Raw genomic sequence first — 24,360 nt, 5'->3', positions numbered from 1 at the left:
GAGGCTCCTCTGTCCTCCACTCGTTACCTGTATTAATGGCACCTGTTTGAACTTGTTATCAGTATAAAATACACCTGTCCACAACCTCAAACAGTCACACTCCAAACTCCACTATGGCCAAGACCAAAGAGCTGTCAAAGGACACCAGAAACAACATTGTAGACCTGCACCAGGCTGGGAAGACTGAATCTGCAATAGGTAAGCAGCTTGGTTTGAAGAAATCAACTGTGGGAGCAATTATTAGGAAATGGAAGACATACAAGACCACTGATAATCTCCCTCGATCTGGGGCTCCACGCAAGATCTCACCCTGTGGGGTCAAAATGATCACAAGAACGGTGAGCAAAAATCCCAGAACCACACGGGGGGACCTAGTGAATGACCTGCAGAGAGCTGGGACCAAAGTAACAAAGCCTACCATCAGTAACACACTACGCCGCCAGGGACTCAAATCCTGCAGTGCCAGACGTGTCCCCCTGCTTAAGCCAGTACATGTCCAGGCCCGTCTGAAGTTTGCTAGAGTGCATTTGGATTATCCAGGGAGGATTGGGAGAATGTCATATGGTCAGATCAAACCAAAATATAACTTTTTGGTAAAAACTCAACTCGTCGTGTTTGGAGGACAAAGAATGCTGAGTTGCATCCAAAGAACACCATACCTACTGTGAAGCATGGGGGTGGAAACATCATGCTTTGGGGCTGTTTTTCTGCAAAGGGACCAGGACGACTGATCCGTGTAAAGGAAAGAATGAATGGGGCCATGTATCGTGAGATTTTGAGTGAAAACCTCCTTCCATCAGCAAGGGCATTGAAGATGAAACGTGGCTGGGTCTTTCAGCATGACAATGATCCCAAACATACTGCCCGGGCAACGAAGGAGTGGCTTCGTAAGAAGCATTTCAAGGTCCTGGAGTGGCCTAGCCAGTCTCCAGATCTCAACCCCATAGAAAATCTTTGGAGGGAGTTGAAAGTCCGTGTTGCCCAGCGACAGCCCCAAAACATCACTGCTCTAGAGGAGATCTGCATGGAGGAATGGGCCAAAATACCAGCAACAGTGTGTGAAAACCTTGTGAAGACTTACAGAAAACGTTTGACCTGTGTCACTGCCAACAAAGGGTATATAACAAAGTATTGAGAAACTTTTGTTATTGACCAAATACTTATTTTCCACCATAATTTGCAAATAAATTCATTACAAATCCTACAATGTGATTTTCTGGATTTTTTTTCTCATTTTGTCTGTCATAGTTGACGTGTACCTATGATGAAAATTACAGGCCTCTCAAAACGTTTTAAGTGGGAGAACTTGCACAATTGGTGGCTGACTAAATACTTTTTTCCCCCACTGTATTTATAATTTATTTTAAAATGTATATCCCATATCTGCACAAAATTGAAAGCTCTCTCTCACAACCCCTGCTCGCAGACACCAATGTGCTCTGGTATTCGCAACCATTTTCCTTTTCCAAAAGGCACCTAAAGACTCTCAGACCATGAGAAACAAGATTCTCTGGTCTGATGAAACCAAGATTGAACTCTTTGGCCTGAATGCCAAGCATCACGTCTGGAGGAAACCTGGCACCATCCCTATGATGAAGCATGGCTGTGGCAGCATCATGCTGTGGGGATGTTTTTCAGCGGCAGGGACTGGGAGACTAATCAGGATCGAGGCAAAGATGAACGGAGCAAAGTACAGAGAGATCCTTGATGAAAACCTGCTCAAGAGTGCTCAGGACCTCAGACTGGGGCGAAGGTTCACCTTCCAACAAGACAACAGCCAAGACAACGCAGGAGTGGCTTCGGGACAAGTCTCTGAATGTCTTTCAGTGGCTCAGCCAGAGCCCAGACTTGAACCCAATCGAACATCTCTGGAGAGACCTGAAAATAGCTGTGCAGCAATGCTCCCCATCCACCCTGACAGAGCTTGAGAGGATCTGCAGAGAAGAATGGGAGAAACTCCCCAAATACAGGTGTGCCAAGCTTGTAGTGTCATACCCAAGAAGACTTGAGGCTGTAATCGCTGCCAAAGGTGCTTCAACAAAGTACTGAGTAAATGGTCTGAATACTGATGTAAATGTGATATGTTTTTTTTTTTTGTTATACATTTGGGGGGGGGGGTTAATCCATTTTAGAATAAGGCTGCAACGTAATAAAATGTGGAAAAATTGAAGGGGTCTGAATACTTTCTGAATACACTGTCCTTTCCATGTTCGTAGTTGCTTCCCTATAAGTCCAAGGGCTGTCTTACCCATTATTTCGGTCTTTGTGCTCTTGTCTTATAGTTCCTGGCATTGCAACATGAATGAATTACAATTGTGAACGATTTTATTTTTCTGTTTGTGCATTTGCATGTGCTTATTACCTAGTATTTTCTTGCTTTTTGAACATTTAGGCCTATAGGTGAAATATTTTCATGCACAGTCTCCGATCCTTGTTTTTCATTTAAGGTAGAAGAATGTGGTGAAGTAATGACCTTTCCATAGAAGCCACTGACTTCCTCAAGAGGGACATGGTTAGTTCCACCGTAGAGCTCCAAAACCTCCTCATCTGGGACAGGCTTCAGACCCCTGTGGGAATCAACATCTCTCATTATAGTCTCTCTATTACAGAATTTAAATCAATGACATAGCAATAGCAAAGAGTATTGTTATTAGAAAAAACGTAATGCACAAAAGTCACCAGAAGGAGGAGGGTGGAGAGGACGGGACGAGCAGAGCGGTGAAACCAATAGACAGTGTGAACACCGTCCCGATTATAGTTTGGCTGGTGGTGCACTCGGTAGCTAGCAAGATTTGATAGTTCTCTGGTACTTCAAATGAATGAATCCCCGTCAGTTATGTTTAGTATCTGCATAGTTAATACCATCAGTAGCAAGCTACTGTTGCTAGCAACTTGGGGAATAATACATTTACACTTTTGAGCACCCTCTAAAAAGTTCTACTTTTCAACAGCTTACCTTGAAATAAAATGTCAATTCTCACCTCCCTCTCTTTCAACATCGGCAACTACACCACCGATGACAGTTTTGCTTTGACTGTATGCTAGCAGGATAGTCCATACCTCCAATCATCTTTGCTGACAGCGATGTTTCGATAAGTGGATAAATTTGTCTAATTTAGCATGTATGGTAAAGCCTCAACCATTAGCTAACTCTTCCAATTCAAATGAGCTCTAAAAAAAGTTAGTAAGGACAAAAAGACTACAGCGCCAGCGATAAAAAGCCAAAATAGACACGTTGTAATTGAGAGGAGCGCCAAAGAGGACAGAGTTCACTACCCGCCCTGCTTCAGTTGGATCATTAAAAACAAAGCATTCTGAAATAAATCACACGCCTCAAGTTATTCTTATTTCATTGTGTTACTATTTTTCGCAAATTTTTCTTACTTATTTTTTTAAAACTCTGCATTGTTGGTTAAGGGTTCCTAAGTAAGCATTTCACTGTAAGGTCTACTACACCTGTTGTATTCGGCGCATGTGACTAATACAATTTGATTGGTGAGTTTAGGCCTTTCGTTTTCCATATATTCACCCAGCAAGTGTCTCACCTGTATACAGTCCCCAGCTGGATGTAATGGAAGGCATCAATTTTCATCAACAGTCCCTGCATGAAAAAAGATAATTTCATTGCCTGAACTACCATTTCACTCTAGTTCCACTCTCAAACTTTTCGCTTTGAATGTTTATAAGCTTTCATACACAAATAAAAGCACTTACCTTCTGAATGTCATAGTGGAGACCACGTGCAGCGAAGTTGGGAATATAGTCATACTTGCCAATGCCCTCTGGATACTGTGAATTAAAAGTAACAATTTAAATTCAATCAAACAATAAACAACGTGCATCATGACCATTTGTATGAGGATATATGAGGCAAACAGCATCACATTTCCATCAAACTAACCTTGTAGTGTTTGACAAGGAATTCTCGAGCTGTATTGTAGATCATTGTATCAAGAGTGTTGGAGTACAAAGCAAGTGTGTAGTCATAATCAAAGCCATAGATTTCTACTTTGTCCAAGTCAACCTCATTGTTGGCATGGATGATGGAGGGGTTCAGTAAGTTACATACACCTGGAGGAATCAAATCTGCAGAAAAGGAGGGGGAGGCATTACACAAAAATAAAAAATCTAACATGATCCATCTTCAATGCATTGTGTGGGTAAACTGAAGAGTCTGGGCTTACAAATTTGGGCCGTAAATTGTCTATAGTTCAAAATGGCCAAATATGTATTTCATTAGGCTATTAACATTGCACTCACAGTTAGCACATAATTCAGAATGTATTACATAAATAATCATTGGAATGGGAGGGGGGGTGTTAGTCTTTTCTAATAAGGTTTATTTATGGAAATGTAATGCTGTTTGCCAGCAGCATAACGCCCTGCATCCCACTGATGGCTTGCCTCTGAAGCTAAGCAGGGTTGGTCCTGGTTAGTCCCTGGATGGGAGACCAGATGCTGCTGGAAGTGGTTATAGACAGCCAGTACGAGGCACTCTTCCTCTGGTCTTTTGGATGGGATGTTAAATGGGTGTCTTGACTCTCTGTGGTCACTAAAGATCTCATGGCACTTATCGTAAGAGTAGGGGTGTTAACCCCGGTGTCCTGGCTAAATTCCCAATCTGGCCCTCATACCATCATGGCCACCTAATCATCCCCAGCTTCCAATTGGCTCATTCCTCTCCCCGTAACTATTCCCAACGTCGTTGCTGTAAATGAGACTGAGAACACATTTAACTTACCTGATAAAATGTAAACCTTATTCTAATAAAGGGGGGAATTTCTAGCTGGGCGATATGGCCAAAATATCATATCACAGTATTTATCTAATATGATGGTATTTAACAATATTATGTTTCTGAATAATACAATTTCTAGATGGTTGGTATTCTCCAATGTTTATTAAAAACATAAATACATTTGCACAATGAGCTCTTGCTGTCACGCAAATACATCGTTACAGTTGTTGGGTAGCTAGCTAGCAAATGTTTTCCATATTAGCATTGACATGAAAATCAGTCAAAACACCTCAAAACATGACATGGTATCAAGAACAAGATGAAACAAGTCACTTATGATTCCCCACATGGCAGTTTCTTGACATCGTTGGTAGCTATCTGGCCATCCAGAATCACAACAACTCACAGACTCCTTCCCCATTGAAGAATGCGCATCGTTTTTGTGACATTATCAGCTAACCCATCTACAGTGCCTTCGGAAAGTATTCAGACCTCTTGACTTTTTCCACATTTTGTTAGGTTACAGCCTTATTCTAAAATGTATTAAATTGTTTTTCCCCCCTCATCAATCTACACACAATACCCCATAATGACAAAGCAAAAACAGGTTTTTAGAAATTGTTGCTAATAAAACTAAAACAGAAATATCACATTTACATCAGTATTCAGACCATTTACTCAGTACTTTGTTGAAGCACCTTTGGCAGCAATTACAGCCTCCAGTCTTCTTGGGTATGACACTACAAGCTTGGCACACCTGTATTTGGGGAGTTTCTCCCATTCTTCTCTGCAGATCCTCTCAAGCTCTGTCAGGGTGGATGGGGAGCATTGCTGCACAGCTATTTTCAGGTCTCTCCAGAGATGTTCGATTGGGTTCAAGTCCGGGCTCTGGCTGGGCCACTCAAGGACATTCAGAGACTTGTCCCGAATCCACTCCTGCGTTGTCATGGCTGTGTGCTTAGGGTTGTTGTCCTGTTGGAAGGTGAACCTTCGCCCCAGTCTGAGATCCTGAGCGCTCTGGAGCAGGTTTTCATCAAGGATCTCGCTGTACTTTGCTCCGTTTATCTTTGCCTCGATCCTGACTAGTCTACCAGTCCCTGCCGTTGAAAAACATCCCCATAGCATGATGCTGCCACAACCATGCTTCACCGTAGGGACAGGTTTCCTCCAGACGTGACACTTGGCATTCAGGCCAAAGAGTTCAATCTTGGTTTCATCAGACCAGAGAATCTTGTTTCTCATGGTCTGAGAGTCTTTAGGTGCCTTTTGGCAAACTCCAAGCGGGCTGTCATGTGCCTTTTAGTGAGGAGTGGCTTCCGTCTGGCCACTCTACCATAAAGGCCTGATTGGTGGAGTGCTGCAGAGATGGTTGTCCTTCTGGAAGGTTCTCCCATCTCCACAGAGGAACTCTAGATCTCTGTCAGAGTGACCATCAGGTTCTTGGTCACCTCCCTGACCAAGGCCCTTCTCCCCTGATTGCTCCGTTTGGCCGGGCGGCCAGCTCTAGGAAGAGTCTTGGTGGTCCCAAACTTCTTCCATTTAAGAATGATGGAGGCCACTGTGTTCTTGGGGACCTTCAATGCTGCAGAAATGTTTTGGTACCCTTCCGCAGATCTGTTCCTCAACACAATCCTTTCTCTGAGCTTTACGGACAATTCCTTCGACCTCATGGCTTGGTTTTTGCTCTGACATGCACTGTCAACCCTTGGACCTTATATAGACAGGTGTGTTCCTTTCCAAATCATGTCCAATCAATTGAATTTACCACAGGTGAACTCCAATCAAATTGTAGAAACATATCAAGGATAATCAATGGAAACAGGATGCACCTGAGCTCAATTTCGAGTCTCATAGTAAAGGGTCTGAATACCTATGTAAATAAGGTATTTGTTATTTTCTTTGAAAACATTTCTAAAAAATGTCTAAAAAACCTGTTTTCGCTTCGTCACTATGGGGTATTGTGTGAAGATTGCTGAGGAAATGTTTTTTATTTAATCCATTTTAGAATAAGGCTGTAACGTAAAACAAAATGTGGAAAAAGTCATGGGATCTTTTGTAGCCTCAAACACTGGTACACAACCAATGATTTTTATTTGCATAGTTATTTGATAAATTCCAACATTAACTTCCGGAATGTATCCATTTCTCTATTTCCTGCACTAATTTGTTATAATTTACACACGGTCACTTTTTTTGTCTTAGTATGCCTCCATTGCTTCAATTGCAGTGCGTACTTTCGCCACTAGGGGTAGTCTGACGATTTCCGGGGGTCTATTTGGCAAGGTTACCCTCCCGAAGTTGTTGACTAGAAAGTTAGGTAGCTACAGAAGTCCAAAGAGGACGTATCAATAAATAAATACAAATATTTCTCTCATGATCGCCACATTAAAGTGCTTTGTCGGGATCACAAGATAATCAAACGTGCCACGCATCATCCATTAATTTGTTCAGATACACGATAACCACCTCATCAAGGAGCCCTGTGGTTACTTTGATAGCAATGTGCATTTGTGTTTGGAGCTCAGTACTAGTTTATAAGTTGGAATGTTAGCAAGCTAAATGTCCCTTACCTTGAGCTAAGAGCTCTCAGGGGAGCTAAGCCCTCGTGGGGCATTTAAGCCCTGAACGATGCCTGACAAGCAGCTCTGTCTCCCAGGCTGTGTTCTGCCCCCAAGACCACAGCCAATCTTATGCAAGGCGATATCTATACTGGTTGTTAGCTTGCATTACTGATATGTGTATAATTATAAAAAGGGACAGTTCATGTTTTATGGATAATATTTACATTTACAGGGGTGAGCTCCATTCCTGACAGACTGATCAGATTCAATAGCAGCCTCAGAGGCTCATAAATCAGGATGCTGTCTTGCATTATGTTTTATAGGCAAGGCTCCTTACAGGCAGATTAGCTGTCAGAGCTTGATATGATGATTCATATAATCCAGAGTGGATGAGCTCTATTCCTGCAAGCTGAGTGGATGAGCTCTATTCCTGCAAGCTGATCAGATTCAATAGCAGCCAGCCTCAGAGGCTGATAAATCAGGATATCAGGATGCTGTGTTGTACACCGTTTCATATGTAAGGCTCCTTGCAGACAGCATCCTGACTTATCAGCCTCTGAGGCTGCTATTGAATCTGATCAAGCTTTGAGGCTGAAATTGAATCTGATCAGCCTGTCAGGAATGGAGCTCACCCACTCTGTAAATGTAAATATTATCCATAAAACATGAAGTGTCCCTTACAATTATATACATCAGTTATGCAAGCTAACGACCCGCATTGATAACAAGATATCTATCTAGCTAACAAGACTACCTAGCTCGCTCACAAGACTAGCCAAGTTAGCTGCGTTGTTGCTTGCATGTGACTGGCTGTGGTCTTGGGGGTGGCACACAGCCTGGGAGACAGTGCTGCCTGGGAGACAGTGCTGCCTGTCAGGCATCGTTCAGAGTTTAAACTCCCCACGAGGACTTAGCTCCCCTGAGAGCGCTTAGCTCAAGGTAAGGGACATTTAGCTTGCTAACATTCTAACTTATAAATTCAGGACCATTTTCTTACTTGCCATAATTTTTCAGTCATTACTGAATTATTTAAAAGGTGCAATATGCAATAATTGCTCAGCCACTTCCTGGTTGCTGAAATTAATAATAGTTTGCCTAATTTCAGGTTGTGACAAAACAAGCACGTAGAGTGTAGAGAATCATTGTACCATGTAAACCGCTGTGAAATATATTTTCAAGAACCAAAAATATAGTATTTTCAGCTGCTTGAAGTAAAAGACGCAAAAACGAAACTTAAGAACGGGAAGCATAGAAATAGTGCACATAGAACAGATATACCGCTTCTTTGACAGTTTGTGCAGAAATTATTTGGTTGTGCAAACCCACAGTTTCATCAGCTCTCCGGGTGGCTCGTCTCAGACCATCCCGCAGGTGAAGAAGCCAGATGTGGAGGTCCTGGGCTGGCGTGGTTACATGTGGTCTGTGGTTGTGAGGCCGGTTGGACATACTGCCAAATTCTCTAAAACGACGTTGGAGGCGGCTTATAGTAGGGAAATGAACATTCAATACTCTGGCAACAGCTCTGGTGGACATTCCTGCATGCCAATTTCACGCTCCCTCAAAACTTGAGACATCTGTGGCATTGTGTTGTGACAAAACTGCACATTTTAGAATGACCATTTATTGTCCCCAGCACAAGGTGCACCTGTGTAATGATCATGCTGTTTAAATCAGCTTTCCTGATATGCCACACCTGTTAAGCATATGGATTATCTTGGCAAATAAAAAATGCACAACATTTGATAAATAAGCTTTTTGTGCGTATATAATATTTCTGGGATCTTTTATTTTAGCTCATGAAACATGGGACCAACACTTTACATGTTGTGTTTATATTTTTGTTCAGTATAGTTTACATGTTGGCAACAATCCTTTGATTCTACGCAAACCCCGCTTGTTCTTTTCCAAGGTTGCACATGCATCGGTTTTGTTGCTAAACAACCCACCCATCTATACACTTTCAGTTGGCAAAAAAACTTACATATTTTAGACAAGTAGCCTAGAAAAAAGAAGGAAGGAAAGCGCTGCTAGGTTACACAACAGGTCTTTGTAAATAGAAGGTGTTCTTTGGTAACAGGGGATCATTGGATTTTAAAAAGCAAGGAGGATCATAAACACAATCTTCATATTTGTATGACATTTTCAAATGGAACACTTTTTTCCCCTCACACCTTTGGCAGCATGGCCTTCTTCAGGAAGTACAAAGATACAGTGATGTCTTTTGAACAACCCTGATTTCATTTATTTATATATTAGCCACCAGATCCTCTTGCTTACAGCTGCAAACATTTCAAAAAACCTGTTTTTGCTTTGTCATTATGGGGTATTGTGTGTAGATTGATGAGGGGAAAAAATTATTTAATCAATTTTAGAATAAGGCTGTAACGTAACAAAATTTTGAAAAAGTCAAGGGGTCTGAATACTTTCCAAACACATTATGTTTGAAAATACGCTGACTTTTCTGCATCCTCCCAATTCAGAATACATCATTTTCACTGTCATGGCACGCTTTGTTTAATAGCTATTGAAGATTGAAAGACGGAATAATTTTTTCCCCTCTAAACTTCAACAACAAAAAAAGCTATGGATTTTTCTCCATCCTCCTCTGATTTAGGATATATCATGTTCATAGTCATGGCACGCTTTGTTTAATAGCTATTGATGAGAGAAAACTGAATATCCACAGAATATCCAATATAAAACTAATTTTACCTTTGTCTAAAATTCGCTAGCTAGCAAACCAACAACTGTAACGATGTATTTGAGAGACAAAAAGTGCTCATTGTGCACATTTCTTTATGTTTTCCAATAAAGATTTAGAGGAAATATAGATCGAACAAAAATATAAACACAACAATTTAATAGATTTTACTGAGTTACAGTTCATTTAAGGAAATCAGTCAATTGAAATAAATAAATGAGGCCCTACTCTATGGATTTCACATGACTAGGAATAAAGATATGCATCTGTTGGTCACAGATACCTTAAAAAAAGGTAGGGGAGTGGATCAGAACACCAGTCAGTATCTGGTGTGACCACCATTTGCCTCATGCAGCACAACACATCTCCTTCGCATAGAGTTGATCAGGCTGTTGATTGTGGCCTGTGGAATGTTGTCCCACTCCTCTTCAATGGCTGTGCAAAGTTGCTGGATATTACCCAGTACAGTTGAAACCTGGATTCATCCATGAAGAGCACACTTCTCCAGTGTGCCTGTGGCCATCGAAGGTGAGCATTTGCCCACTGAAGTCGGTTACGACGCCAAACTGCAGTCAGGTCAGGATCCTGGTGAGGACGACGAGCACGCAGATGAGATTCCCTGAGCCGGTTTCTGACAGTTTGTGCATCAATTCTTTGGTTGTGCAAACCCACAGTTTCATCAGCTGTCGCGGTGCCTCGTCTCAGACCATCCCACAGTTGAAGAAGCCAGATGTGGAGGTCCTGGGCTGGCGTGGTTACACGTGGTCTGCGGTTGTGAGGCTGGTTGGACGTACTGCCAAATTCTCTAAAACGATGTTGGATGCGGCTTATGTTAGAGAAATTAACATTCAATTATCTGGCAACAGCTCTGGTGGACATTCCTGCAGTCAGCATGCCAAGTTCATGCTCCCTCAAAACTTGAGACATCTGTGGGATTGTGTTGTGACAATACTGCACATTTTAGAGTGGTCGTTTATTGTCCCCAGCACAAGGTGCACCTGTGTAATGATCGTGCTGTTTAATCAGCTTCTTGATATGCCACACCTGTCAAGCGGATGGATTATCTTGGCAAAGGAAAAATGCTCACTAACAGGGATGTAAACAAATTTGTGCACATAATGTGAGAAATAAGCTTTTTGTGCATATGGAACATTTCTGGGATCTTTTATTTTAGCTCATGAAATATGGGACCAACACTTTACATGTCGCGTTTATATTTTTGTTCAATATAGTTGACATGTTGGCAACAATCCTTTGATTCTACGCAAACCCAGCCTGTTCTGCTCCAAGGTTGCACTCATCGGTTTTGTTGCTAAACAATCCACTTTCAGTTGGCAAAAAAAACATACATATTTTAGGCAAGTAGCCTAGAAAAAAAGGAAGGAAAGCACTGCTTGGTTACACAATAGGTCTTTGTAAATAGAAGGTGCTCTTTGGTAAAAGTGGGCAATTGGATTTTAAAAAGCAAGGAGGACCAAGACACTGTTCATATTTATATGACATTTTCATTTGGAAGAAATGTTTTTTTTTTAATGACATGTTTGGCAGTATGGCCTTCTTCAGGAAGTACAAAGATACAGTGATGTCTTTTGAACAAATGATGTTCCAATCAACCCTGATTTTATTTGCTTACAGCTGCACTAGGATCAGACAGCATTCCTGTGTATATTAAGACCCCACGAAGCCGGTGCGAGGTATGACTCGGAAAATGTACCTCAATCCAGGGATGAGAAATGTGTTGTACTCCGAATTGTCCCATTACCCCAACTGTTACACCGAGAAGAATGAACAACTGCTGCGCCTGAATCGACTAGCGCCTTACACTGGGGAACATCCATGTGCTCAGGAAAGGAGACGAGTATTTTACAGTGCGCAGCAGAGGGCTCTGAACGAGTGTGGGTGTTCGATACCTGGGGTGATGCGTGAGTGCCCTGCCTGCCGCCTCCAGGCCCAAAAGAACGTTGACTACGACGTGTGGTGGATTGTCCCTTCGTGCCACCAGAGTGGCACTGTCACTGTCACTCGGCCGGCAGACCCCTACCAGGACGTCCTCTGGCTGCCAGCAGGTTGTCCAACCGAATGGCCATGTCCACCAGTTTATCGAAGGACAACATGATGTCCCGGCAGGCTAGCTCCCGTCGGACGTCCTTCCGCAGATGGCACCGGAAATGGTCGATCAGGGCCCGCTCGTTCTACCCGGACCCCGCTGCCAGCGTACGAAACTCCAACGCAAAGTCCTGCACGGTCCTCGTCCCCTGCCTCAGGTGGACCAGTCGATCACCCGCCTCTCGACCCTCGGGCGGGTGGTCGAATACCGCCCGAAAGAGGCGAGCGAACTCCCTGTAGTCCTCCAATGCAGCTCCTTCTTCGTTCCACACCATGTTGGCCCACTCCAGGGCTTTCCCACAGAGACAGGAAACAAGGACGGACACCTTCTCCCGCTCCGATGGTGCCGGCCTGATGCTGACGAAGTAAAGCTCCAATTGGAGGAGGAATCCCTGGCACAGCGCCGCTGTCCCCTCAAACGCCCGTGGTCGGGATATCTGGATCCCTTCTGGTGCTGGGGTGTAGGTGGCTGGATCCGGTTGGCCAGCTGGTCTCGACAGATCGGGTCTGCTCCTCTCCAGGTGTTGGACGACCTGAAGAACCCGATCCATCGCTTCCCCCAAGCTGGCCAGCATCGTGGAGTGCTCCTGGACCCGTGCCACGACTCCAGGCATGCGCTCTTCTCCCGCTGACTCGATAGCGGGTGGGTGATTCTGTGATGCGTGTGATAGAAGGAGTCAGGCGCAGGAGAGTAATATGCATCGAAAGAGTTTATTCCGTCGATAAACAGTTGCGCAAGCATGCGACAACAAAACTCAGGCACAGGGGAAATATCTACCCTGGCAACAACAAGGTAAGGGTAGCTCAACCGAGCTACACACAGCTCACTACAAACAATCACCCACACAGACAAGGAAGCAGAGGGAACACTTATTGACTAATTGGGGATAAGGACCAGGAGTGTGTGATGAATTAGACAAGACAAGTGGAGTGATGATAAATGGATCAGCAGCTGCTAGTAAGCCGGTGACGAACGCCGAAACCTGCCCGAACAAGGATCTTGAGCACTGCGCTAGTGGAAATTTGAAATGGAAGTTATGGAACTCCCTTGCGTGCTTCTGTTATCGGGAAAAGTCCACAATGAAACTGACATTAAATGTGGAGAATGATACATTTGCATCTGTTGGCCATCCACTTCTATGCCTATGTAAGCTACTGTAGCCTCCCATTTTATAAAATAAATATATTGAAATGACGATATCACTGGAGCCATTGCAAATCAATTTGTGCCATTTGTGTTGCCTACCTTGAGCTGGCAAACAGATTTAATAAATTGCCTATAACTTCAGTTTATTGTTGTTGTAGCCTTGTGTTATCATGCAATGGGTAGTCTAGTTAATGAAATTGGAAGTTATCAATTGTGATCATGGTTACAGTTCTATCGCAATTGCCGATCAGCTGTTGTTAGAATGCATTAGATTGAAGGTAACAGCCAGTCAGATCAGTTTATATCCATATTATTAATATTTGATTAAGTGATTGAAATTACATTTACATTTTAGTCATTTAGCAGACGCTCTTATCCAGAGCGACTTACAGTTAGTGAATGCATAAAAGGGATTTAAAAAATAAATTTAAAAAATGTCATACTGGCCCCCCGTGGGAAATGAACCCACATCCCTGCCGGCCAAACCCTCCCCTACCTTGGACGACGCTGGACCAATTGTGCACCGCACATGGGTCTCCCGGTCGCGGCCGGCTGCGACAGAGCCTGGACTCGAACCAGGATCTCTAGTGGCACAGCTAGCACTGCGATGCAGTGCCTTAGACCACTGCGCCACTCGGGAGTGCAACCCGATCCTCAGTAGCCTATTCCAGCAGGCTATTGGGCAACGGAAGCACTTCTACCATGAAATCTCCTCGCTATTCATGTTGAATAAATTAGTCTGTCAATTTGAACTAAGCAAGCTGCCTAGGCTTCTGTGAATGCTATTTGAAATTAGATGTAGGCCTATCAGGGGCTATAGGCTACCTGCATCTAGCTAACCAAACCATGGCACAGTTGAATTACAATCATAAACCCAGGTTTTGGTCAGTAGGCCTAGCCTATGCCTATTGAAAAGACAAGTCAATCTCCCAAATAGGCCATTTATAACAGTTTGTAGTCTTAACAGCTGGCACATAATAACGGCACAAATGCCAGAAAATAGCATAACAGCATAACATTCATTTTTTTAAGTTTAAAAAGGGTGAATTATCTTTTCTCTTGCAACATATTCAAATTATTTAATTAGTCACATTAGCTCTCAATAATTATTATTTGGATGGAAAACCGAATTTTGCTTCTTAGGGTCGTTAGAAGTTAAGTCGAGATTCCTTCTCAATTCCCTCATAACCTTATGGAGAAAGTGTATATTGGCTAAATATGGCAACTCCTCTCTTGCTGCAGAAAAACAAATTTGGCCTACTTTTCAGGCCTTGTGGTCGGGTTTTGAGTAGTCATTGGGCTACACATTTTTGCTAGACCTAGCAAACCTGACGAACTGTTTGGCTAACACTGCCATTCCAAAATGGCTGCTGTGCCTTCTGCTACCTAGTATGAGGACAAAAAGTACAGGTTTCTGGAAAAAACAGCAGTTGTTCAATCTCCTAAGTGTAACAGTTGGGATAACAGGACAATTCCGAGTACAACGCATTTCTTATCCCTAGATTGAAGCACATTTTCTGAGCGATATCTTACACCAGCTCTGTGGTGTATTAATAGGCTATAAACAGGAATGCTGTCTAACCCTAGTGCAGCTGTAAGCAAGCGGGTCAGATCTGCTGGCTAATATTACATTTTAGGCAAGCTTTAAACATTACATAAAAACATCTTACCGTGCACAAGTCGTTTCATCTCATTATACCTGGACCAAAGGTAAGTCTTGGAGTCAATCTTGGGTGCTGTAGTGAATGCCCTTTCAGACAATGTCTGCGACACCTCCTTACGTTTCTTGCCCGCGACTTGTCTGTGATTTGCGGGTGATGAAGAAGTTGGGATGGCTGGGGACCCTGCAGGCTGGATACCTGAATTTGATCCACAACTTTGACCATCTTCGCAGCATTTTCCTATTTGGGTGGTCGGACCTCTAGATGCCACGTTACCACAATACGCAACAGACGTTTTTAAAACTTTGCAAAGCGAAGCTGACTTACTTTTCTGCAATAAGGCATGGCTAAACGTTCTTATTTTTTGACAGGACATTACTACCTGGCATTTATCAGAGTATCTTCAGAACGCTATCTCATTCAAACCAAGATGTAGGCGACAGTTGATATAGTAGCCACTGAGTCAGATGCACAAGAAAAACAGCGTAACAACGAAGAGTATGCTATCTATATACTGAGACGGTCTCAATGCTCTAACAAAGGGAATAAATATCCGCAAAGGAGGCGGGAACAGGCGGGAACATTCTAGCCAATGAGAGGGCAGATTCGCATGTAAACAACTTAACCAATGTAGCCAGGGACACATTCTTTTGAAAAACGTTATTGATGTTGCAGATTTAAATTACATCAATATAGCCTACATTATTCCTTATTCAACAGAGAGGCATGTTTGTTCAACATAGCATATTTATATCTGAACTTTCCAAAACGTTGCTTCCTGCTGAACATGCCCCAGGCATAAAATAAACGCCTGAAACTAGATCCCCCACATTCTGGTCTTGAGGATTTTTATATTTTTTTTACTGTCGGGGGAGGTGCTCTTCTGCACCATTCAACCAATCCAGTAAATGTGAAGGAGGAGTTAAGATGGAGTGTTGACGCGGAGTTTCTAAACACGGAGGCACAACATTGCAGACATCAATAATCTCTTGCAAAACAGACCAAGCAGACCAGGCCAGGGTTTGAGAAGTCAATGAGATAAGTGAACAAGTAAATCAAATCAAATCAAATTGTATTTGTCACATGCGCCGAATACAACAGGTGTAGACCTTACCGTGAAATGCTTACTTACAAGCCCTTAACCAACAATGCAGTTTTAAGAAAATAAGAGTTAAAAAAAGATTTACTAAATAAACTAAAGTTTAAAAAAGTAACACAATAAAAAAACAATAACGAGGCTATACACAGGGGGTACCAATACGGAGTCAATGTGCAGGGGTACAGGTTAGTCGAGGTAATTGAGGTAATATGTACATGTAGGTAGGGGTAACGTGACTATGCATATATAATAAACAGAGAGTAGCAGCTGTGTAAAAAAAAGGGGGGGGGGGGGGGGGGGTTGCCATTTGATTAATTGTTCAGCAGTCTCATGGCTTGGGGTAGAAGCTGTTAAGGAGCCTTTTGGACCTAGACTTGGCACTCCGGTACCGCCTAGTATAGAGGTCCTGGATGGCAGGAAGCTTGGCCCCAGTGATGTACAGGGCCGTACGCACTACCCTCTGTAGTATCTTACGGTCAGATGCCGAGCAGTTGCTATACCAGGCAGTGATGCAACCGGTCAGGATACTCTTGATGGTGCAGCTGTAGAAGTTTTTGAGGATCTTTCTCAACATGCTCACAACCTTCCATTGGATGCAAATTATAATAAAAATGTGTGCATGTGAAGTTATAGTGAAATACTGTATGGAAAATTATATTTACCATCTACTATTGCTCCTATTCAGCACTTCAAAAAGAACAGTTTGGAAATGTGTATCTTGTATTTTTGCTATTGGATTAAATGGTAGTTAAAAAGACTAAATGGTGAGCCTGTCATTATCTGATGGATTTTCCATATCTGTCCCCATCACTAGTAAATGTAAATGTTCACACAAACATAATAAAACTATCAAGTTGATGTTTTTGCAGGCCCTTTACCACACTGCTGAATTCACTATTCACTCAGTTGGTAGAGCATGGCCCTTGCAACACCAAGGTTGTGGGTTCGTTTCCCATGGGGGGCCAGTATGAAAATGTATGCACTCACTAACTGTAAGTCTCTCTGGATAAAAGCGTCTGCTAAATGACTAAAATGTTAAATGTAAAACACAAAAGTTTTTATATAATCTGAATTCAAGTTATTCCATACTGAGAAGAGGCATATACACCTATTTTTTATATATTTTTTGGGTCATTTCCCCCCATTTTTTAGGGGGTAGATCAGCTTTAATATTGCAGATACATTGGGGTAAAAAGTATTTAGTCAGCCACCAATTGTGCAAGTTCTCCCACTTAAAAAGATGAGAGAGGCCTGTGATTTTCATCATAGGTACACATCAACTATGACAGACAAAATGAGAAGAAAAAAAATCCAGATAATCACATTGTAGGATTTTTAATGAATTTATTTGCAAATTATGGTGGAAAATAAGTATTTGGTCAATAACAAAAGTTTCTCAATACTTTGTTATATACCCTTTGTTGGCAATGACACAGGTCAAACGTTTTCTGTAAGTCTTCACAAGGTTTTCACACACTGTTGCTGGTATTTTGGCCCATTCCTCCATGCAGATCTCCTCTAGAGCAGTGATGTTTTGGGGCTGTCGCTGGGCAACACAGACTTTCAACTCCCTCCAAAGATTTTCTATGGGGTTGAGATCTGGAGACTGGCTAGGCCACTCCAGGACCTTGAAATGCTTCTTACGAAGCCACTCCTTCGTTGCCCGGGCGGTGTGTTTGGGATCATTGTCATGCTGAAAGACCCAGCCACGTTTCATCTTCAATGCCCTTGCTGATGGAAGGAGGTTTTCACTCAAAATCTCACGATACATGGCCCCATTCATTCTTTCCTTTACACGGATCAGTCGTCCTGGTCCCTTTGCAGAAAAACAGCCCCAAAGCATGATGTTTCCACCCCCACGCTTCACAGTAGGTATGGTGTTCTTTGGATGCAACTCAGCATTCTTTGTCCTCCAAACACGACAAGTTGAGTTTTTACCAAAAAGTTCTATTTTGGTTTCATCTGACCATATGACATTCTCCCAATCCTCTTCTGGATCATCTAAATGCACTCTAGCAAACTTCAGACGGGCCTGGACATGTACTGGCTTAAGCAGGGGGACACATCTGGCACTGCAGGATTTTAGTCCCTGGCGGCGTAGTGTGTTACTGATGGTAGGCTTTGTTACTTTGGTCCCAGCTCTCTGCAGGTCATTCACTAGGTCCCCCCGTGTGGTTCTGGGATTTTTGCTCACCGTTCTTGTGATCATTTTGACCCCACGGGGTGAGATCTTGCGTAGAGCCCCAGATCGAGGGAGATTATCAGTGGTCTTGTATGTCTTCCATTTCCTAATAATTGCTCCCACAGTTGATTTCTTCAAACCAAGCTGCTTACCTATTGCAGATTCAGTCTTCCCAGCCTGGTGCAGGTCTACAATGTTGTTTCTGGTGTCCTTTGACAGCTCTTTGGTCTTGGCCATAGTGGAGTTTGGAGTGTGACTGTTTGAGGTTGTGGACAGGTGTCTTTTATACTGATAACAAGTTCAAACAGGTGCCATTAATACAGGTAACGAGTGGAGGACAGAGGAGCCTCTTAAAGAAGAAGTTACAGGTCTGTGAGAGACAGAAATCTTGCTTGTTTGTAGGTGACCAAATACTTATTTTCTACCATAATTTGCAAATAAATTCATTAAAAATCCTACAATGTGATTTTCTGGAGAAGAAAAATCTCAATTTGTCTGTCATAGTTGACGTGTACCTATGATGAAAATTACAGGCCTCTCTCATCTTTTTAAGTGGGAGAACTTGCACAATTGGTGGCTGACTAAATACAATCTACAGTGGGGGAAAAAAGTAACTTCCATCAATGTAATTGTCTGCATCACATCCAATCCCCCATATGTTTTTTCCCGCAAATATATACAGCTCTGAAAAAAATTAAGAGACCACTGCAAATGTTTCTTAAATCAGCATCTCTACATGTATGACAGCCATTTCATTCCAGTGTCTGTTGAATTCCAACATAGGCACACCTCATTCTACTGAAATAGGTACTGATTAGATGATCACCTGAACCAAATGTTATTTAACAAGGAAAAGTATAAAAACCTCTGCTGTAGTCATCACTATCCTCTTGCAATAGGACCAGCTGGATGGCAAAAACAGTGCTAATAGTACCTCAACAGTAATATTAATCAAAAAATAACTATTGACCATGCCAAAAGAGTTGAAAAGGAAAGTTTTGAGTGAGGAAAAGAGGGGTTCAATTCTGGCTTTACTGGCAGAGGGATAGAGTGAGCGTCAGGTTGCTTCCATCCTTAAAATTTCAAAGACGGTGTAGTGTCGAGTAAAATGTTGCTAGTCATTGCTGTAACAAAGGAGTCCGCTCATACTGAACCTTTGATCATAAGTTTTATTCATATCACAAGATTTCAGCATGAGGTTACAGGTGTCAAGATCACCCGGAGAACGGCGTCCCAGATTGCAATGGCCGCTCTAACCTCTTCGTCGTTTTTACCCAGTATATATAATCTTCCCAAGATATGGGTGGCTCCCTCTACTGTCCAATCCCCTGTCTACAACACACATACTTCTCTGTCCTATCCGGGGTGTCACACTAAAACCGGCTCTCTTTCTGCTAAATAAACATCCTTTCAGGTTCCACTTAAAAACATTAACAAAGTCATAATCTTCATATACGACATTCCCCCCTTCGAGACTAAAAAGTCTCGAAAACAAACAGAATAGGATTATGACAAGTAACAATTTATCTTATTGAGTATCTTTAACATTAAACCAAAAACATTTTTCTCTAGAGTGTAAATACCTTTCTATGAAATATGAACAAATCTTTATGAAGTGTGAATACATTACTATGAAATATGAACAAATCTTTATGGAGTGTGAGAGAGCGAAAAACCTGTCTGGCAGCCTTCGTTCCAAATATCCATCCATCAATCAAGACAGTAAAATTCTCTCACGGTCCCTCTGCCCCAGGCAACCACCTAGGTACTCCCGATGAATTCATAAATCTTTATCAATGCATTTGAAACTATGATGCAATTAAATACACATGTAAGCCCCTGCAAACAAAATACTATCCAAAAAATGTCCACTCTCAGGCTGGTCGACCCATCGGACCCTACAGTGGATCTCTATCCCTGCCTAGACTCCCTGTCCCTAAGCATTCACGAAATAAACAAAAACATCTAAGATCCCCACATGTATCCAATAATCATCAAATATCATTCTACAAAAATTAATACCTAAGAATATGACACACATTATGTATTACACATGCAAATATGTCTATATTTCATTGCAGACACTGGAATGTAGTCCACTACACTTCATCTCCTCCGTAGTCTCGACTTCCAATGCATCTTCGATGATGGAATGGGAACCTTTCCACACCTTCCTTGTTCCATCTCCTCCAGTCATTCTCCTTTCATATTGTCCCTTCATATTGTCCTTGAGTATTTGAGTATTTCAATCTCTATATATTCCCCCAAATGCTTCTGGAAGAAAAGAAAAGACCAAACAGTATCTTTTGCAAAACAACACTTTCAAATTAAACATCAATATCAACTAAGAATATAAAAATTATATATAAATGATGTATGAATCACATTATCCTATTTCCCCCCTTTGATTCATAACATCATACTAAAATCACACTAATATTGAAAAAAAATTGAAAAATGATCAAATAATCAAAAAGGATATTTATCCATCAATACTCCATCCAGTCCCACTTGTCCCTCTTCATCCAGATCAGGAACAGTCAACAACAGCATCTGAGTGTTGTCTCCAGGCATCACAACTCCAACCTATCTCAATATCATAGCTTTCTCAAAGGTCAGTAACAAATTACAAAAGAAAAATATCACACGAAGCGCTATCAGAGCTGCAACTAAAATCTGAACCATCACTGTTCCCACTGGGCCTAACTAATCTTGCAACCAAGACTTCACTGACCATCCAGCTCCTTCAGATCTACCAAATGCATCCCTTATATTCTTCAATGCATCTATAACCCCAGTGATATTATCTGAACAATCTGGAATCAAAGTATAACTAATATTATCAATATGATCTGCCAAAAATGTTATACCATACCATGGAAAAAGTCCCCCCTTCTCTCTTAGACTTATCCTCCAATGATAGGCTTCAAGACTATGAAATGTCGCCATGTCTCTTTTCACCCTATTTCCAAACCTAGATTCAGATTTATCTGTGTCCGGTGCTACCCCTCTTTTAATGGTAAAAGCCTCATATGGAAGCTTCAACGTTGACATGTAACAACATCCTGTCCATCCATAGGGTAAGAATATATACGCTTTATCACCACAAACCCTCCAAATATCTCTAAAATTCCCAATAGTCACATTGTCATGCAAAAGCTCAGCTGGTAGAGCACGGCGCTTGTAACGCCAAGGTAGTGGGTTCGATCCCCGGGACCACCCATACACAAAAATGTATGCACGCATGACTGTAAGTCGCTTTGGATAAAAGCGTCTGCTAAATGGCATATTATTATTATTATAAAAGCTAATCTTTCACCATCAAAGTCCTGCTCTTCTTACTAACTGGAACATACAAAGTAACATTATATTTCTCATTACTACCCTTAAGGTCATGCTTACCCAAAGTCATCATATAATCATCACAATCTGATATTCCCATAAACATACCCCTTACATCATATGTTTTATTAGAACAAAAACAACTTTTAGCCCTCACTGCTTTCACCTCCAATGCTTCAGGGTTCGCTGTTACCTGATTTTCCTTCCCATCTAACAAATTCACATAGGGTAATTCATTTAACCAAGAACACTTAAACCTAGGCTTAAACAAATGTTTTGACAACGACATTATTTTATCTGTTACTGATTGTTGCTGATACAATAGCCATGACAAAGCATAAGACTGACACATACTCGATAGAGGCTGAGCGACCGTCTCTAAAATGTAACCCCACGTGTCTGGTGCTGGAATTCTCAACAGACATGGACCCTCAAGATTCCTCACTGATCTTACAGAATGAGCTAGCTGCTGGAACCAAAGATTCCTACCTGCCCATCCATCTTTAATTTTCACAACAGAAGAATCAAACCCATATGCCTTCCATTTAGTTTCTCTCTTCCCTAACGAGCGGTACTGATCAAATACCTCTCCTTGTCTGTCATTAAAATCAAAGAACTCATCCTGTACCTCCATGATAGTATCCTTCACTATTTCAGATGAATCTATATTCTTCTCTACCACCATCTGCTCTCCTATTTTAACCCTATCCTTACTACCATTGACAGCACTCTCCATCCGTATCATTTCAGAAAAGTTGTTGTTTGTGTCTGTGTCATACTTCCTACATTTGTTATTGCCGTCGTACCATTAATCCCTTTCAAAGTTACCATTAAAGTAGATGATTTAGTTGATGTATTAACACCCTTAACTACTTCTAGTGGGAAAGCTACCGATATCCTCTGTGTATTATTTACTGTTGGAGTGGCTACTGTAATATACTTCTCCTGAACTCCTTCGGTGACTGTGGAAGCTTCAACAGACTTCAAATCTTCCATTATAAGCGTCACTTTACGAATTACATAGCCTTTTAACCAATAATTCTTAACCGGAACAAATTTTAATGCTTGCACTAGATAAGTACACACATATTCTCCCTAATCTTCTCTTATCATTCAGCAACGCATACTTTCTCAATCAATCAATCAATTTTATTTTATATAGCCCTTCGTACATCAGCTAATATCTCGAAGTGCTGTACAGAAACCCAGCCTAAAACCCCAAACAGCTAGTAATGCAGGTGTAGAAGCACGGTGGCTAGGAAAAACTCCCTAGAAAGGCCAAAACCTAGGAAGAAACCTAGAGAGGAACCAGGCTATGAGGGGTGGCCAGTCCTCTTCTGGCTGTGCCGGGTGGAGATTATAACAGAACCATGCCAAGATGTTCAAAAATGTTCATAAGTGACAAGCATGGTCAAATAATAATCAGGAATAAATCTCAGTTGGCTTTTCATAGCCGATCATTAAGAGTTGAAAACAGCAGGTCTGGGACAGGTAGGGGTTCCATAACCGCAGGCAGAACAGTTGAAACTGGAATAGCAGCAAGGCCAGGCGGACTGGGGACAGCAAGGAGTCACCACGGCCGGTAGTCCCGACGTATGGTCCTAGGGCTCAGGTCTCTCAGTTGGCTTTTCATAGCCGATCATTAAGAGTTGAAAACAGCAGGTCTGGGACAGGTAGGGGTTTCGTAACCGCAGGCAGAACAGTTGAAACTGGAATAGCAGCAAGGCCAGGCGGACTGGGGACAGCAAGGTGTCAGCATGCCCGGTAGTCCTGACGTATGGTCCTAGGGCTCAGGTTCTCAGAGAGAAAGAGAGAACGAGAGAATTAGAGAGAGCATACTTAAATTCACACAGGACACTGGATAAGACAGGAGAAGTACTCCAGGTATAACCAACTAACCCCAGCCCCCCGACACATAAACTACTGCAGCATAAATACTGGAGGCTGAGACAGGAGCGGTCCGGAGACACTGTGGCCCCATCCGAAGAAACCCCCGGACAGGGCCAAACAGGAAGGATATAACCCCACCCACTCTGCCAAAGCACAGCCCCCGCACCACTAGAGGGATATCCTCAACCACCAACTTACAATCCTGAGACAAGGCCGAGTATAGCCCACAGAGGTCTCTACCACAGCACAAACCAAGGGGGGGCGCCAACCCAGACAGGAAGATCACGTCAGTAACTCAACCCACTCAAGTGACGCACCCCTCCTAGGGACGGCATGAAAGAGCACCAGCAAGCCAGTGACTCAGCCCCTGTAACAGGGTTAGAGGCAGAGAACCCCAGTGGAGAGAGGGGAACCGGCCTGGCAGAGACAGCAAGGGCTGTTCGTTGCTCCAGAGCCTTTCCGTTCACCTTCACACTCCTGGGCCAGACTACACTCAATCATATGACCTATGACATATGACTCAATGCATCTGCTCCTAACAGATCTAAACTCCTACCATATCTATCTTCCCACTAAACTCTAAAATGTCCTTCACCAATGTTCTCTCTCTCTTACTACTAACTTTGAAACTTAGCTTACTGTCTTAGAGTTCCTTCAACCCTAGTTCTCCTAACTTTTTTAATCTAATCTTTTCTCCTAACCTTTAAAAACCTTTTCCACTGATTTATTCACAAAATCCTTTACCACTAATGTTAAGAATATGTGATTGGGAAGTCCCCACCTGCTTCTGACTTCTTCACACACAGACTTGGCAAACGACTAAACATCTTTTAGCCTAGTTTGAAATCTCTTGGTGTAGGAATGTAACCCAGAATAAATCACCCCTTTTAACTTTATTCTTCAGACAGATTGTCTAATAGGCAGTCTAATAGA

At 42.3% G+C, this 24,360-nt stretch overlaps 1 protein-coding gene and 1 long non-coding RNA gene across 3 annotated transcripts in view; one reads left to right on the top strand and one right to left on the bottom strand.

Moving 5' to 3' along the window:
* The window catches only part of LOC311150353 (5'-nucleotidase domain-containing protein 2-like), a 30,612-nt gene extending 15,162 nt beyond the window's left edge, over positions 1–15,450 (bottom strand). Inside the window, exons 1-5 of the mRNA XM_084187761.1 lie at positions 14,924–15,450; positions 3,902–4,086; positions 3,715–3,789; positions 3,546–3,601; positions 2,474–2,567 (exon numbers count right to left, since the gene is read on the bottom strand). Coding sequence (XP_084043887.1) covers positions 2,474–2,567; positions 3,546–3,601; positions 3,715–3,789; positions 3,902–4,086; positions 14,924–15,290 — 777 coding nt within the window. The 5' untranslated portion in view covers positions 15,291–15,450. The remainder of the gene's footprint in view (positions 1–2,473; positions 2,568–3,545; positions 3,602–3,714; positions 3,790–3,901; positions 4,087–14,923) is intronic.
* The window catches only part of LOC311150356, a 684,587-nt gene that overhangs the window by 78,582 nt on the left and 581,645 nt on the right, over positions 1–24,360 (top strand). The window lies entirely within an intron of this gene.

Source organism: Coregonus lavaretus (assembly GCF_964263955.1).
Source record: "Coregonus lavaretus genome assembly, chromosome: 22".
NCBI classification, from domain to species: domain Eukaryota; kingdom Metazoa; phylum Chordata; class Actinopteri; order Salmoniformes; family Salmonidae; genus Coregonus; species Coregonus lavaretus.
This window is presented reverse-complemented; position numbering and strand designations above follow the sequence as displayed.